This window comes from Botrytis sinoallii (assembly GCF_014898435.1).
Source record: "Botrytis sinoallii strain Bc 23 chromosome Unknown BSIN_011, whole genome shotgun sequence".
In the NCBI taxonomy this organism is placed as follows: domain Eukaryota; kingdom Fungi; phylum Ascomycota; class Leotiomycetes; order Helotiales; family Sclerotiniaceae; genus Botrytis; species Botrytis sinoallii.
In genome coordinates this window covers 676,951-694,657 of record NW_024066038.1, presented here as the reverse complement: position 1 = coordinate 694,657, position 17,707 = coordinate 676,951, and the positions used below count along the sequence as shown (strand labels likewise).

Sequence of the window (17,707 nt, the reverse complement as noted above, 5' to 3'; positions counted from 1 at the left end):
CAATTGATTCCCTCCTGATGTTTGCCCTCACTCACGGATTTCGAACCCATAACGCCTTATCCTTATACACCATACTAGCCCAATATCATACCAGTTTTCCCCTTCTCCAATTTACATCCTATGCCACAAACTTTCTAATGCCCATCTCTAATCATCCCACTCCTCGTCCAATTGATCAATTAAACGATTTTCATCCTCACTCCCCGAATTTCTCCTCCCACTTTCATTTGCACTAACGCCTCTATCCCTCCCACTCCCTCTACCATTACTTCCATCTCCAGAATTTCCATTTGCAGAGATACTCAAGGTATTATATCCCCTATGGGTTGGTAAGCACCTTGAGCATGATGAACTAGCGATGATGAAAACGTCCTAATTAGTGTTAGTTATGCTCTTCGCCAAGACTTTTATTCTTCTGTATAAATGGATAGATAGGTGGATAGCGGTATACCGAGACAAAAAGAAATATGCAAATAGCAATATGTGATTATGGATGCAGCTTGACTTTGACACGCTTGTGAGGGTTTTCATTGCGATAAGTAGTGAAAAAGGAAGATTGTGATAATCTTTGATTGAAACGCCGGGTATTGTATGCTATAATGCTGAATGCCTATCCTAATTGCAGCCTGAAAACCGAAAAGAAAATGCTATGCTGAATGTCGCTGTTCGCTCGCTGGCTCAATTATTTTGAATATATAAAGAAAACTTCGTCCTCCCACGTGAGAGAACTTGTGTTCCGTGTTTGGAATTACTCGGAACGTATATACGACTTCTGCGACCTGCGATTTGACATTCCCCTCACCTCCATCGTCGGCAATATCGACGAGCCATCCCGAACGGACGCTACACGGGGAAAGAGTTGTGGTGCTGATCTCATAAGACATGTTTTGCAGCTCACCTTTATGAAATCTCCTATGCTAGCCCAGAAGCTATAATTGGGCAATTGCCTCCACCCTCTTGCATGCGCGACATTTCGTTGATAGAAAACACCACCGAGGAAATACACCAGTATAGCAATAACTCCTATGATGGCGAAGACAGCACCCGGACCCACAGTCTGTTTGGCAGGTTCGGAGCCTCCGCAAGCAGCTTGTGATCGCACTTCGAAGAAATAGGCGCATTCTTCTGGATCGGTTCCTACGTATGAGGCAGATGCAGTAGCGAGTGGGTCTTTCTCGCAATGAAAAGATATTATGCTGGATTTCCGGCGTATAGATTTATCGTCGTCGTCGTCATCGTCATCGTCCCAGCTTCTTTTTTTGTTCTTTCCTCCACATGGCGATCCATTCGTATACTCTACAACAAGCTTTCTTCCGCGGAGTGTTAAGTTTCCTGATTGTTGTCTGAAATGTGCTGGTTAATTTGTTTGCCTGTAACAATGCAATAAAGATCCAACTTACCCTACAGAATACTTCTTTCCGTCATATTCATAAAAAGCGCTCACATTCTTCCAATGGTTTTTGTCTACTCCCACAAAATTCTTCACCTCTTCTACCACTGGCGCGCACACATTCAGTGTAAAATTTCCTTTGTAATCATATCCTCTTGCATGCCAACTGTCCGTCTTCGCATTTTTGGCAGGTTTCTTCCCTTCTTCTGGAGCTTGTATCGATAATGGTCTCAGATCAAAGAAAGACCCTGTCGTCGATGAAATAGTACATGGGTCAACAGGCTTGGGTTTCTTGTCCTCCAAGCCTGCACCTTCTACTCCAATGTGCAAGGCGAGTCCAAGCAGGAGGGCCGAGGGTAAAGATGTGAATCGCATGTTGGTTGGTTTCCCTCGGGAATTTTGGAATGGGGCAATCTCTACTATTCTGGGATTTGAGACGTCAGAGAATAATAATTACGGAAATAAATTGAGCTTGTTGATAAAGCTCGAGAAATTCGACCAAGGTATGATGTTATGTTGAAGCTTCCTGATGCTTTCCAGGTACCGAGGAGGACACATAACGGCAGTGCACCAAAATAAGGTTTTGGCGCTTGTCATCACGTGCCATTGCAATTCATGAAGCAATTAGGAAGGTGTTCAATGTGAAGCTACCTTCCTAGGTAGGCAGCAAATCAAATAGGAACTATGTTGAAAATCAAAGAAAAGCATGACACATTCTAACGATAGCATTTAAGAGTTATGAATGAAAGGTTGAGATGCTGTGGAGAGATTATTGCCTGCTGTGTAGCTACAAATCCATAACAAACTAACTTGGAGTCTTTTGAAGCTTGAGTTGATCAAATCATACATGTAGAGAACATGCTGGTACAAAAAGTTGTCACAAGAGTAATAAGTGAGCTCTTTTGCAATCAATCAAAGTCTAAAAAGCATCAAAAACTGGAGCTTTCAACCAACCTCCTAGTACTTAGTGTGAGTTCTTGGTACTGATATTCATTAGCCCTCCGAGCCTCGGGGAGTTATCATGAGGAGTGGTTCTAGACATCGAATACCTGCTCCGTGGACCGTAAGCATCTTTCTATATAGTGCCAAGATCAACAGGTGAGTAGATAACGTGGTTCTCTACCACATGAGCCATCGCACAAGAATAGTCGTCGGCGTTGCGGCAGTTGCCATTAAAATTGGAAGAGTATTTCGGACATAATCTTGAAGATAGAACAAAATCATGAATGGAAGTTTGCAAGGTCGTGAAATTATAATATGCCTTCTCCATTGCAAGCTGTCCTTTTCATTTAAACACGTCATGGAGCAGTGTGCTAGACTCCTAGGAGCGGAAAATCCCCAATAAAGATATCCATTCATTCGCATCCAACGGGCTTGACCCCCCTATCAACGTCGAGACTCGAAATGCCAAAGGGGGTCGACCGAGGTCGACGATATAAGGCTCGGTGAAAACCCAGCAGGTTGTTTCTTGCTAAGCTAAAGGGCCGTTTTTCGGGTCCGCTCATGAATTAATTCTTCATGGTCCATTGTTTCACCCGACTCTCAAGACTCAATGACAGCATCCAAGGATTCTCAAAGAGGTTTGGTTGGTGACTCTGTGTACTTTTTTCGTACTTCTCTGGAAAACTTCTTTTATCACGCGGCAAGTAGCCGCATCTGTTTCATGACCTTATGATGGGCGCATGATGGTCATAGTTGCCGAATTCGGACCCCATTCTCTTGACCGATAAATTGCTGTATCGGTGTGCACTTGGAAAGTAAATCACAGTCGAAAGTGGATGGGAAGTATCCTGAGCTGAGAGAAATGCTCAATGTTGGCCTCGCAATTCGAAACGTCAGCCCTGATGTATTCCCTCCTCGTTGCTCAAGGATTGGTTTGGTATGTACTATATGTTGATGGTGCTTTCAAGGTCCATGGATTATGAGATATGGACTCTACCGCGTAGCCTTAAACCCCTTTGGTCTTAACCATTTGAGGAGATGAAATCCGAATAATCAAGTCCCACAGTCTCTCCGACTGATCTGCGTTTATTTGGCACATCTCAATTCAGCGTGACATTGGAAACCTTAAAATAACAAAAGCGGGATGGCATTTTGGTATGTCATGGATGATGATGGTACAGAATCAAATGCTTGATGCTTAAAATTTCACACATCTTAATAATCACAGCCTTGTGGCAACTAAATAGGTATTGGTTAATCAAAATCGGTGCGACAACAGTCAAACAGAAGGCTTTCAGTACAGTGCTACATTCCTGGCTGGACCTGCTGAAATAAGATAGCTTGGCAGATAAGGCTCCGTGGAGATATGCTTGACGTGATCATCTAGCTTGAAGAGAACCCTGGGCCAGCCTACACTTCGTACGAATCACATCTCTCATACCGGAAGTTTACACTACAAGGATATTGTTCAAGGTTGGAAGTTAGAACTTAGTAGCGGATTTTTGCTTCAGAACCCCAGATATGTAAGATCTTACCTGTAAATGATGAAATTGATGAATCATGAAGCGTGTGCACGCCCGCACGGTGTGAAGTATATATTAAAGGGGATGTAAAATGCCGTGGAGAAGGATCAGATATACGCGTGCAGTATCCAAAGTGACTACTTCCGTACAGTACTAGGTATTGACAACTTATTATACACGTTGTCGGTAGAATGTGGTTTGGACTCTGAAGGCTGGAGGATGTGGAAACTTGCTCGTCTATCGAATCTGTATTTTGAATGTGGAATCTAGCCCATTTAATCAACGCCCGCATCTTTTGTCACTCTGTTTTGGACCAATCATAATTCATGGTGGCGTTTTGCATTGCTCCATTGTCAGATGCGAAGTTGGGCGCTGCCTTGAGAAGTTGAGAGGAGTTTCTCTTTGGACGACCTCAACTTACAACGAGCAAGTTGCAGCCGAGTGAAAAGCCACGATAGGTAAGACTCCAATTGAACCCAGGCAATGGATCAGGATGTGAAGTTACTATTTAGCAGGTGATCAAATCATCCATGCTCTGTGATTGTGATTTGAAGACATCCCGAATAATCATTGTGAATTTATGACGGCCGCATCCGAATGATGACTTTCAGTCAACATTCGACCTTTAATGATCAAGATGAATGACCAGATTCCCGGGAATAAACATGGCCTTACAGTTTTGACACTGAGGGTCATATCTTGGGAGAAAGGGAACTTTAAGCCAATTTCGTTGATGCAGTGAGGAGTGGTAAGCACTGGGCAAAGCGGAAGGGGAAGATGCCAAAAGAGCCATGCAAGCATTTACCATGGCAATGGTAGGATGTAACAATCACCGGTCCCGCCTACCACTCACATATCGTGAGAAATTTCAAACAATGCCAATGTAGACCTTACTTATGCAATATTATCCTTTCAGGCAAATCAATAAGTATGGAGCACAGACAAGCGAAGGAGGGAGAGCATATCGAGATGGAAGCAATCAGGTCAGTACATAGAGCCAAATAGATGAATGACCAGTATTCTCAACGGTTTCCGAAGAGCCAAGCTTTGTAGTGAGGCTGGTGTTGTTGGTATTGTATGGTCGTTGTCGGTGGTTCGTTGGTTCATAGGACAGAAATCGGGATGACACAGATTATGGTGGCTGAGAAACTTATGCGTGTTCAGACAATAATGGATGAAGCGTGTGTACGGAGTAGTAGTAGTAGCTTTTATGGAAGCCATTTGGAAGCCATTTGGAAGGCCATCAGGACGATCAAGGCCATCAATAAAAAAAGCTACACTCATTAGCACTACATACCAGTATACGACATCCGCGATTCCGCACCTGATTTAGCCTTGCTCACTCTGGGCTAGTTATGCCGAGAAAGAGCCACAATTGGCTTATGTGGAGAAAATGTCCCTAGCAAGCGAGGCAAGGTTCCATCGAGTCACGAATCGTGCATGTTCCTCTCCGCCTCTGCTGCAGTTTACTGCGTTTTCCTGCATTTCTCTGCATTTCTCGTACCATGATGGGTTTACATTGTACGGTTACAATGTCACCTTATTCTCTTCGAGTACATGTTGTCCTCACCAACATAGCAAGTCCTTAGCGGCCAATCGTGTATACTGGTCGAATTCCTTACCTTACCTAATCTAACCCTATCGACCTAGCAAAGACCAAGGCGTACGATGTATTTTCCAGTCAGCGACATTCCGATCACGGTATGGAATCTGTATGGAATCTCAATTCTCCAATCATGAGGCCGTACTAACGGGCTCCATATTAAAAAATATTTTGGATGGATTCATCAAGACTTCAAAAGTCCTAGTTCTTTCGGTCTTGTGCCTGGCTAACTGAATTCAAACATCATCTGAGATCCCGAGCTGCATCATCGTCAAATTGTCATTACCAGCCCTTCTGATAATCCTCGTCGTCTCGCGTTTTCTCGTAGAGTCGACCCTCACGCTGTCTACCCATCCAACATTGTCCGTAGGTAGTCGTTAGTAGCCACCCGCCAGACGGCGTACGTATATACATTTCTCCCAGTGAGTTTAACGAAGCCCCTCTCTTAGATGAACACACTCCGTCAGTTGCCAAGACTCCTTTCACGCGGTAACCTTGTATTCCAATTCAATCATGTTCATAATATTGCATTTTTAGATGAATAGCCCGAGCCGCACCAACGCCAACACCGCAAAAATTCTCTTCTCTGTTGGCGGAGTTCAAACTAGTGGATCCCAAACTACCTGGTACTCCTTTACTAGTTGCTAGAAGAATCTTCCCAAAAAATAAAAATACGTATGAACCTTGGAATTAGAAACATCAACAAGAAGCAGGGTTCTGACTTATAGTAGGGTACCGTGCTTTCCGAATCGGATCTGATTCAAACCCCTCCCTAACCGTGAAAAATATTCTCCTCCATGTAAAAGGAAGAAGCTCCTCAACTGAGTTTTTATTACACAACTTTTTGACCGAAGTCTCACATTCTTATTACTCTATCTTTTACTCTATCAATCATTCTCCAATTCATTGTCACTGTATCAATCTTTATCACGCAACCACCGGTTCATCTCAGGCTCTCAGCCTCGTACGCCATCCCTACCTTATCTCCAGTTTCCAGAAATTCGGGAGTCAGTGGAACGGCGCCTATAGGGCCATATAACATCTGATAACGAGTAGTCTATTACTGTTTTTAGACGCAACCTCGCTGTCCAAGCTTCTGTCAAGCATTCACACTGCACTGGTTGTCGGGTGCATTCACTCTTTTAATTCGTTTGATCTGTATAAATTTTTGCCGAGGCCAATACCTGGGGCCAACAAAAGGCGGGGTTCAGAAATACCATAGTATCACAATTTCTCCTTATTGAAATGGCAGACATCTCAACAAGCATGTCTATCGACGCAAAAGAATCCGTCCGAGAGGGCACAGATGAATCTTTGGATGCTTCTACACCAGAGGCGGAGACAGAAATCCCTCCAGAAAGTGTTGGCCAACAAAAGAGGAAGGGCGGTCGAAAGCCTGTATGTTGATAGAAGATGCTCAGCTCTGTAGCACCCCTTTGCTAATGCGATCCCTTAGATTTATGCTACTTCAGAGGAACGTAAACAACGCAATCGTCAGGCGCAAGCAGCGTTTAGAGAGCGTCGCACAGAGTATATCAAGCAACTTGAAGAAACTATTAGAGTTCATGAGACGAACCTTCATAATCTCCAGAATGCTCACAGAAGTGCCGCTGATGAGTGTCTGATGCTTCGATATAAGAATTCTCTCCTTGAAAGAGTTCTTCTAGAGAAAGGTGATTATATCAATTGAGCTTTTTTTCGAGCATGATCTGATTTTTGACAGGAATTGATGTCCAAGCCGAACTACGTGCGAAGACAGGAAGTCCTCACCTTGGCCCAACGCACATGCAACAGAATATGGCTCAGCCACCTACTGTTCAGCGTGCCATTATGAATAGACATCATCAAGCTAGACGATCGAACTCGAGCATTGCGCCGAAGCTTGAGCCCGGAGTTTCTTTCCATACCAATCAATCGCCACAGTCGAGACCTACTCCACCCTCGCACGCGTCGTCGCCTACCACAAGTTCGCCAGGCTTCAACAACCAAGGTGTACTAACTCCACCTTCTTCTGACTCTCATATGCAGCATCAACAGCAACAACAGCAACAGCGCCTTCATGCCGCCAAAACACAGGCGCAGCATGCATTGTCAAACACTACCGGACTTCTCGTTAATACTAATGTAGCATCGCCATTAGGGGCAAAGGGGCAAGGAAATGGCAATGGTACGGGTAATGTAGGAGGCGCTCCGGGAGCTCCTTCTTATTATCCGTCATTCCAAAATCATATTGAGCAACTCGGCAAGCTGTCCCGTCCCCTGTTATCATTTTCTTTTTTTGGAACTATGTTCGTCCTAGATTGATTCCGTGAGTACAGAACAGGAGTACGATGCGCAAGCCGACATGGTTGACGATCAACCCGAAATCGCAGGGCCCGGCCCGTATCCCGAATCGATTCCCGCTGGTCAACTCAACCAGCAACTCGGCCACCCTCCACACTCGCAAGGTATGCACGGCGAAAACCCACCTCAAGCATACAGTTCGATGACGCAGTTACTTGATCCTTACGACCCGGTACTCGACATGGACCCCTTCGGTCTTTCGGCAAGCATGCAATTTCCAACTCAATTCTCTTTCGACACGAGCTCAATGCGATGAGCCATCATCGCTCATGATACCCACGGTTGGGAATAATCTCTCCTACGATTTCGGCTGGCGTTCGAGTAATGATGATCGGTCTTGATGTATCGTGCGATCAGGCAATGATTTTTTTGGTTTTGGGGGTTCGGTTTGGGGGTGCATTTGGGATGGAGTTTAAAAAAAAACAAAAAACGGAAGGGACGGAGCAAAAAAAGTTTATGAGCAAGAGCTATGGCAGATTTCGAGTTGCTATCGCATTGCATCATTCGCATGCCTTCGAGACGATCGCGGTCATGAGCACGGTCTAATTAAGCACTGTATGTATTGAGCATTTCATTCTCTCATGATGGAGATGGCTTTCACGATGGATAAGGAAGATGTATAAGCATACTTGAGGGCAGAGATGGGCGGAGTAAGTTCCATGAACGGGTATTCCTGCCTGGCGACAATGGCAGGAAGAAAAAAGCATCCAGAAATGGAAATATATTGGATGGTTCCCTTTTCTTTAAGATACATTTTCCAAGGCATTGTCTTTCATTTTCTAATTGTTCCTCTTTCCTTCTGTCATTTGGATTGGTGATCGTTCCTTTATGAATGATGCCATTATCTCTCTTGAAATATACGTTGATCATAACGTTTGGATGAATGTAAAATTGTATGTAATTACGAATGAATGATAATACCAGTAAATGAGCGATTAACATGATAACTTGATATTGTCTACCTGCTAATTCCACGCAGGAAATTTCTGAATAAAACAATTTGATACTTTGCTCTGCGATTAATTTCTTCAATGATAGAAATGGTTGGGCAATCCGCGAAATGCCAATTTTTATGATAAAAGTAGTCGCAATGGAATGTATTAGAATCCAGAACATCTGAGCTCGCCGCCTCCATGAGATGAGATCAACAAGAACAAAGACAATTGATGAATCATGGCTTAGAAACTCACTCCATGTTGCACAAATGATTGACATACGTACATAATCCCTACCTAGGTATCTATGAACCTATCATCATTAAAGGCAATTGATTTATCAAAGCGTATTCACCGTTTTTTATACATAAAAAATCAACATCCAATACCAAACCTTAATGAGAAGTTCTCAATTCTGCTATCACCACTCTATCACTTCTATCATTCACCATCACTTATCACTACAATCAAAGCAATTCTCGACTTTAACCCCACATCTCAGAAAAATATTGGAAAGCCCTGGTGGGCTGCTCGCTTATATCCAACACTAAACTAAATCAAGTTTAGATTCTTTGTGTACTGAGGAACGAACCGACTTTTCAGCATCAACGACGATTTACAAGTTTACCTTGTTCTCCAACCGCAAATCAGCAATTCTCGAGAGACGGCTTCCTTGTGTTCAGGAATCTGTCAGTCTCGTTTTCTTAACTCACAACCCCCGAATTGTTCTCTCGGTAGCAAAAGCTTCTTCGGAGGCACTCGAGAAGCAGATCAAGATGTCGGGTATCGCTTCCAAGGTAATTATTATTCTCTTAACAATCAACAATAAAATTTTCATGCAGTTTGCGCTTGACAAGATGCGCCGCAGATTCAGCCATCCATCGGGTTTCAATCATTTACGAGTTTCAAGGCTATATGAATCAATGTAGAACCTTTACGAGCTTCTCGGTACGCCACGAATTTACTCAGAAAACAATCTTTGAAGCACGAAAACTGATCAAAAATAGGCAACGACCACGAATATGATTCCGACAAGGAGCCAGAGCCACCAGTGAAGGTTGTCGATAAGACTCCAGCCCGCAACACCAAGCGCAATGCTACTGGAGAGGCACCAGCAGCCAAGGCTCCTGTAGCTGACGGACGTGGTGCTCGTCGTGGAGGATACTCCGGAAACGAAGGTGGTCAGTACATGGAAAATCTCAATATGCATATATCAATACCTCCAATATTACGGAATATTTGAGCTAGTTGCAGTGATCAATCAGAACATTAGCTAATGATATTTTAACAGCATTCCGTGACCGTAACGCTGGCAGCGCCAACAACCAAGGCAAGCCAACCGATGACTCTGTCCGACAAGATCGTCACCCAAGACGTGAAGGTGGTGGACGTGGCCGAGGTGGTGCTCGTGGAGGCGCCAAATTCGATCGTCACAGCCGTGGTGTCGGAGGGTAAGAAATCCCCTATGATAAAAGTGGTAGCATAAAATATTGACACTTTAAAAGTGATTCCGAGAAGCAAGCTGCTCATGGCTGGGGTGCTACCGAAGGTGGTGCTGAGCTCGCTGATGAGCAAGCCGGTGAAGCTATTGCCAAGACCGAGGCTAAGGAAGATGGTGAAGCAGCTGAGGCCGCCGCTGAAGAGGCTGAGCCAGAAGACAACAGTGTCTCTTACGCCGATTACCTCGCTCAATTAGAGGAGAAGAGAGCCGCACTCAACGCCGCTACTCCTGAAGCTCGCAAGCCAGACAGCAAGCTCGACAAGAAGTGGGCCAACGCCAAGCCTATCTCCAAGGAGGACGAGGAAGACTTCGTCGCTGGAACTGGTGGCAAGGCTAAGCGTGAACGCCAACGCACTCAGAAGCAAACCATTGAGATTGATCAACGTTATGTTGAACCCACTGAACGTGGTGGTGGTAGAGGAGGCTTCCGTGGAGGCCGCGGACGTGGTGATGGACCACCACGTGGCGACAGAGGAGGTTTCCGAGGACGTGGTGAGGGCCAACGTGGACGCGCTCGTGGCGATAGAGGCCCACCACGCCAAAGTGCCCCAAGAAACGGAGGTGCTTCTGCATCCATCCAAATTGAGGACCAATCTGCTTTCCCAAGCCTTGGCGCCTAAAGTTTCATTGAAACTGAACCTGCCGATCTTTCACAACATGGCATAACATGATATGTAGAAATGATCTCAAAAAATTTGTGTTTTACGCAATCGTTATATGAGAAACAAAAAATTTGATTAAAAAACGGGCCAAAATTGCATTGTGAACTGGTTAATGAAGGATTTTGCTCATAATGAATGTACAGAGAGGTTCTACGACTAAAAGGGACGTATTGGCTCTCAATTATGTTTCGTGATGGGATATTTCTCTTTTCCACTTTTACAACTTGTCTTTTTGTCTTTCTTTGGTCTTACCTTGCGGATGGTGATGTGACGGTCTGGGGGTGGGATTTGGTTACCTGGACTTTTCTTCGCATTTCACTTGCTTGTAACGGTAGATAAAATGAAACGGGTGTTTTCTCTCTATCTTGATTTTGGGGGTCTTGATATTTATTTGTTGCTTAGACCTTGGCTCTTTGATAGAAACATATCAATGGGAAAGGGAAGTAATGAAGTCTAGCTCGAATGTCTTTTCATCCATGAAGTGAGATAGGTGCGTAGCAAGAGCTACCAATTATATGACACGCCTGCTGTTTCATGGTACATCTGATGTCCTTGTCTGTATATATGTAGTCAGCTATGGAGAAGGTATGTCCAAGGAATTTTAGATTTACAAGTCTGAGATTTCCCGAGTACATTATTATAAAAGCTTTGTTACTCCCTTTTGGCACTACTTTCAAGTCTTCTTAAGTGTATTACATAGGTGGAAGTAGAGCCTTATAGTCTTTTGTCGTCTTTGGAAAAGACTAGGTACATTTCCTTATTGTGAAGCCTTTTTTCTCAACTCGGGAAGGAGGATGTCCTTCTATTCATGGTCATTACACGACACAAACACATTCCAAGGGAATCCGTTAATGCTTTCGTTGGCATATCCGGCCGAGCGAAACCTAATAGCTTCTTAAGGGTGTTCGATCAGCTAGCTAGGGAAGTATGGTAAGGGGACTATGTGGTTGAGTCTGTCTGATAATGAAAGATCATGACCTAGGTGTCTAGATTCTCGCTACTGCTAATGGCAGATACCTTGTGTTATACTGTGAAAAGCCTCAGTATGGTCGTTGGTGTCGGTATCTTTATGGGAGTTCTGTGGTTTCGACTCCAGTCATTTCCTCGATATTCAATCACATGTGTATTCCATCATCGATGTCTCCGAAGGGGTTGATTGAGGGTGTGGTGAAACCAGCGCCGACATCCGCAAGTATTGGTCAAGCCTGGTGTTGGCTTGAACCCGGTGGTTTATGTGGTGGAAGATGGATTTTCGTCTGATTCTTCTACATCGCCGCCATTTTATCCCCTCTAGTATTCTTGAAATTCTCCGCGTCTTGCATGTTCTATCATAGAATGAAGAGGATGGGGCATCCATTCAATCCTCCTAACATGCCGCGATTCAAGTTCAGGGTTAGAATAGTGTTGTGGTGGGGCAGGATGACCATTCCGGTTCGCAAAACACGCCGAGTATATTGTCTAGAGCAACCGCAATTCTTCCACATACGACCATAGACTGAAGAGAATTGGGCATCCCGTCCGCTCTGCCATACACAAGCTTCAGATCGGTGGATAGTAGTTGGGTGGGTGACCACCAGCGAATCCCCACTGTTGTATGTTGACTTTTTCTTTTTGTTTTGTTGAGGGGATATTCAGATATCGTTTTTGCCGGATTTGGTCCCTGCAGAGGCGTCTCTTCGGCACCACGGAAAGATGGGTAGGGTGGAATGCTCCTATTATTCTATTTGGCGGCGTTGTTAATTTGGTCTTTTCTGGGGGCCATCGGTCATTTGCTCGAGTATTGAGTTTTGCTCCACCAGTGGATGTACAGACTGACGGGACACTGCAAGAATGGACTTGTGAATATCTCTTGATATATCAAGTTCTATATCTTAAGAATTTTTATGATTGTTTACTAGAAATAAAACAATCAAAACATAACTTTTAGTATCGAATGATTGAAGAACCAATTTGTTAAAAATTTCGAAAGTTGGAAGTGTCCCGTCAATCCATGCACTCACTGGTGCTCCCGCTGGGCGAGCTCTCATCGTGAGATTTCTCGTTGTATATCACGGGTGTATAGTGCTTTCAACAATTGAACGCTTGAACATTCCCATTCTACTTCTGATGATAGAATCTTATTTTCTATCTACATGGACAGGAACTCTAAAATATGTTTTACTAGGAAAGTACATACTGACTGCCGGTACGTGAGATGAGAAACTAGTATTCGTAATTCTGATGTATTAGGTGTATCAAAGGCTATATCTTGTTCTAAGGGTCTTTTGTGTATCATTTTACTTCCCTGGAATATTGCTGTAGCTTTTGCATCGTGATACTGCTGACTTATGGAAAGGGGGTAAAGATTTCTGGACTTATGATGTCGTTATGGTAGAAGACTTTCAGTGTTTAACAATTTACTTGAGACTTCCTCAACGGTCACATAAGCATTGCATCAAATCCCTAAATACTTCTCTGAGACAGCACAATGTACCAACTCGCTGTTCTATATTCTCAGAGATCGCATAGCGATTAGACTTTCCTATATAGGACCCTCTAGAGATTTGTAATGGGATCAATGTATCCTCTGTTTGTTTCGAGATGCTGGCAGAGCAAAACATGAGAATCTTTGCTTCACGGAATTTAGAGGTGCTGGACTCGAGGAGTTGTTTGGTTTCTCTGTTTCCAGGGGGTGATGCAGTTTAGGACATAAATATGATATGCACTCTCTTGGCTACTGCCATGCGAATATTCTAGAGTAATATAGATACAATTTCAGACTGGAGAACATTTGATGACTTGCCTGGGCGGCACTCCAACGTGTGATATTGCAGGGGTCGCCACTTACTAAAGTGTCATTCAGCTTGAGAACATATATCTGGGCTTCGTGGTGAATTCAACAGATTTGGCTCGTCTTGCTAGCCCATTGCCACCGCTAGACATATAGTGATGAATATTGATCTTTGCATTATTCTCGTCTTCAGCACAGAAGCTCATCTTTCGTCATACTTCGGATGCTTTGAGTCTACTGATGTCAATCCCGTCGTCAATGAGTGCTACCCTGACAGCGTCCTGTAAATCTTCTTCAGGATCTTAAGGAACCATCAGACAAACGAAACTGAAGGATTTGGGACAAATTTGTTGCCAGGGAAAATTGAAGAATATGACGGAGATATGAAAAGAATGACCTGCATGAATGAGACTGACGAAACAAGCTCTGTGTAAGATTTAATGTACCTCAAAGCTCCCCCTCCGAAAGCAGACATTCGTGCTCTAATCCACGAGCTTGTATGGGTGTTGAAACCCGCTCTTTTTGGCACTACGTATTGCCTGATTCTGCGCATTCCGATAGATTCGCAAGTTCACCAACACGGAACTAGGAGATATGGAGGTTATACCAGACGAAAAATACGCGTGCACTACTCTGTATAACCAAAATGCAAAATGTCACCATCATCGAGATATAACCGCTGCTGAACTTCCCACCACATTTCCGAAGAAAGATGTCCCGAGTTTGACGAGGTCGAAGAAATCGATGGTAGCGACTCTGAGGATCGTCTCTCGAGAGCTTCAACTTGGAGCTCTCAAGATTTGCTATCCTCTTTCTTGTTCGTAGACGGACTGCTTTACAGCACCTCTCAGCCAGATCTTCGGGGAGGAATTCTCAATAACCGCTATCATCCATATGCACAACAGGAATTCAAGATCGAGACAGAAACAGGTAGGGGGAGCGTTGTGAGATCATACCTAGTAAATACAAGCAAGCATCTTGACTTTGCAAAATGAATCCTCATCTCTTTCCCACTCTCTTCACTTCATTGCCCATTCTCGACGTCACATATATCTTCCCTTTCTACGTCTTCTCTATTTCCCTGTTTCCTATTTCCCCATTCCTCGCTACCAGCAAAAACAATAACAAGTACGGGAAAAAGCATCTCGACTATCCCTCACATACATTTTCATTCCATCAAGATATCAAAAGAAACTAAGATAGCTCCGCACTAACGATCATCCAACCATCGAAAGACCATGATCACCACGAGAGAAAGTCCGACATCGAATCTCCAATATCGAAGTTATACCAAAATCAATACGGGACTATGATCCTCATCCATGAAGAAACCCCTCCTCTCCTCTCCCATTCTTGCTCTTTCTTGGACGTTCCAAAATCACCGTTTTCAATATCCTCAACTCCTTGATCCCTTCACTGAAACGTATTTTGAAATCCCCGCTGGACAGCTGCGAATCAAATATTTATACTACTATTTGTCTGAGATATTGAGCGTAATATCCGTGAGACCACTCGATCATAGGTTCGACAAATCATTACTCCTACGTCGAATGTTTAGTTTTCTCTCAGGAAACTGAGATTCTCTTGGTAACCTTAGATTGCAGTATCCCATTCAAGAACTGTGTGGAAAAGGTCAACACTGGACAGTCGCCCGTCGTATATCTATCCAATTCACCCAAACCCTGAATCCAATGTCTATACAATATAATTACAAGGACGGTTTCTTGTTACCTCATCCTCTCTCATCTTTTCTCATCTGTCAATATAAACACTTACTCAAAATCGCTCTAATGCCTGGAATATACGTCTCACATCTATTATCCCCTAGCCATACCACCCCCCCCCTCAATACATAGGTATCCAATTCTTATATCCATAACCAACCCACCAGAAACACCACTCCGCCATTCGATTTTATATTTACTCCAAAACTCCACCCAAAGCCCCTCCCTTTGAGCCCTCCATCTCTTTTCCCGCATTAATATCATATGCCTTCCCAGGTTTCTTCAGTCCCTGTTCTCCATCCCCATCAATATCACCCACCACTTTCTTTTCAATTTCCTTGCGCGAGTTTTCTTCCGAGATGCGTTGCGTTTCTCTAGATGCCTCGTCGCTTTCCCAATCGTAGTTTCCTGCGCCTCCTCGCTGTATGCATAAATCTGTCAGCTAATCCGTTCTCCACTTTCTTCAACATTGCCATCTTCCTCGTCTCAATCCCCCCCCCAATCCTCTCTCTCCCGCAATAAAACAAGAAATCCCAAACTCACCCCACCCTTGTAAACAACACTCTGCATACTACTCCTCACATTTCTCGGCGAGCTCGACGGGGGCGCGGGATTAATCGTCGGGTTATCATAATTCGTCAATGTTTGCGTGAGACCCGAATTCACGAGCGAAGCGGGAGAAGTGAGATTGCCTGCGCCGCCGCGACCGGTGTCTAATATCGAGGTGTGAGCTAGTTCTCTCTTACTTGGAATGCGAGAGCGGGGAGGAGAACAAACGTTGGTATTCTGGCGGTGGCCCAGCGGCGCCTTTGGCGCGCAATGCTTGTGAGAGTAAGGAGGGAGATTTGTTTTGCTTGATGGAAGAGGAGGAGGATTGGGCTTCGAGATCCTATGCGCGGCTTGAATTAGTGTGTGTTTGATGTTTGGATTGAGTGAGGCGAGAAGGCGAAGATGAAGACGAAGCAGTTCTGGATGACGCAGGAGAGGGATGAAGAGAATACAGAGAAGAAGCTGCAATATACATACAGAAGTTCCATTACTCCTCTCTACATCCTGTTTACTATAGAAATTCCCCGCGCCGCCTCGCCCTACTTTCTTATATGGTTCTTGGGACATCTCTTCTTGATTTCGCCTTTGGAGTCAGTCGCTCGTTCTTCTGCGTTTGAATATATGTCTTAGGTGTAAAAAGAAGTAATTTCGACAGCAATGAACGAATTATCACTATATACGATCAATTGATGGAGCAATCAGTGGTGGTCGCAAGGAAGCTGGTAAACAAGCATCTATATTCGCATCAACTCGACCCAAAAAATTATGACGATTTTCCCGTCTTTTCTTTCTTGCACCATCATAAAATCATAGATAAGATAGATAAACATTTCCCACTCCTCAGACCTTGACTCATTCTATCTCCATCTTCCAAGCAATCAATTACTCTCCTAGGAATTAACTTTCTGGGCATCAACCATTTGTTTTTTCCCACTCAAGAGCGAGGAGCTTCAAGAACAAGTTACCTAATACCGTCTATCAATGTGAAATAGTACGCACCCGGAGATTTTGCACGCACATGCAAAGGAAGACCCTAGTGATGATCTTTTTCTTCTTTTTTGGAAATACCGAGAGCGCCGATTTGATCGTTTGGCGGGGTAATTCGTGTGAGGGGTAAATGGAGGGAGGGCTTATTTAAGGTGCGTTTGGTGTCTCTTCCAAGTAAATACGAGTGCTTTCGTATAAATTTTATATACATGTGTCTGACCGGAAAGGGAATATGGAATACCGTACTTTGTTACGGAATGCAAGCAAACAGACAAGCAAGAATCGACAGCTACAGGATGTCAATGTCAAAAATGTAGTGCATCATATTCTTATAACCATGTTATACACAATGTGCAGAAAATGTTTCCCCCTCATCTCATCACACAATGGCTTGAAGAGAATTTTCGGGGTTTCTTTTTCCCATGCTTCTTCTGCAATACAATACTCTAAGCCTCTTTCCCAAGATATTTGTAAGAAGAAGTGTTTGTGCACCGAGATAACGCCTCCTACGCACGCCTCTCTCCTCTCCTACCTCCTACATCGGAAGAATCCCAGTTGGATTCATTAAATACAGTATATATCTCTCACCGTGTTCACGTGTGTGGTATTCCAGAGTTTTGACCTCGTGTGGCAGTCGATGCTGGAGACTAGAAAGCCGACCGAGCCGAAGGGACTCTTGGTTGATGCTGTAAGATCTTAGTAAGAATTCTGTCGGTTTGCTGTGCAGACCATATCGTTCTAGATTGTTCAATGCGATGGTACGGGTACCATCGGGCTG

General features: G+C 44.1%; 4 protein-coding genes across 4 annotated transcripts; 2 read left to right on the top strand and 2 right to left on the bottom strand.

Moving 5' to 3' along the window:
* Nucleotides 1–147: 147 nt before the first annotated feature.
* On the bottom strand, nt 148–1,765 carry EAF02_006862 (uncharacterized protein; the record flags this gene model as incomplete). Its single annotated transcript, XM_038902910.1, has 3 exons — nt 148–372; nt 899–1,343; nt 1,401–1,765. The coding sequence occupies 3 exons, from the start codon at nt 1,763–1,765 to the stop codon at nt 148–150; spliced, it is 1,035 nt and encodes a 344-aa protein (XP_038757231.1).
* A 4,959-nt stretch (nt 1,766–6,724) lies between these two features.
* EAF02_006861 (uncharacterized protein) lies at nt 6,725–8,057 on the top strand (the record flags this gene model as incomplete). The annotated part of the gene is made up of 4 exons (XM_038902909.1): nt 6,725–6,856; nt 6,915–7,131; nt 7,182–7,700; nt 7,777–8,057. 4 exons carry the CDS (start codon nt 6,725–6,727, stop codon nt 8,055–8,057), a joined length of 1,149 nt encoding a protein of 382 aa, XP_038757230.1.
* A 1,455-nt stretch (nt 8,058–9,512) lies between these two features.
* Nucleotides 9,513–11,540, top strand: EAF02_006860 (uncharacterized protein; the record flags this gene model as incomplete). The annotated part of the gene is made up of 5 exons (XM_038902908.1): nt 9,513–9,533; nt 9,666–9,684; nt 9,744–9,917; nt 10,028–10,187; nt 10,242–11,540. The coding sequence occupies 5 exons, from the start codon at nt 9,513–9,515 to the stop codon at nt 10,855–10,857; spliced, it is 990 nt and encodes a 329-aa protein (XP_038757229.1). The 3' UTR covers nt 10,858–11,540.
* Nucleotides 11,541–15,589: 4,049 nt separating this feature from the next.
* On the bottom strand, nt 15,590–16,509 carry EAF02_006859 (uncharacterized protein; the record flags this gene model as incomplete). The annotated part of the gene is made up of 4 exons (XM_038902907.1): nt 15,590–15,814; nt 15,937–16,106; nt 16,171–16,282; nt 16,420–16,509. The coding sequence occupies 4 exons, from the start codon at nt 16,507–16,509 to the stop codon at nt 15,590–15,592; spliced, it is 597 nt and encodes a 198-aa protein (XP_038757228.1).
* Nucleotides 16,510–17,707: the final 1,198 nt, after the last annotated feature.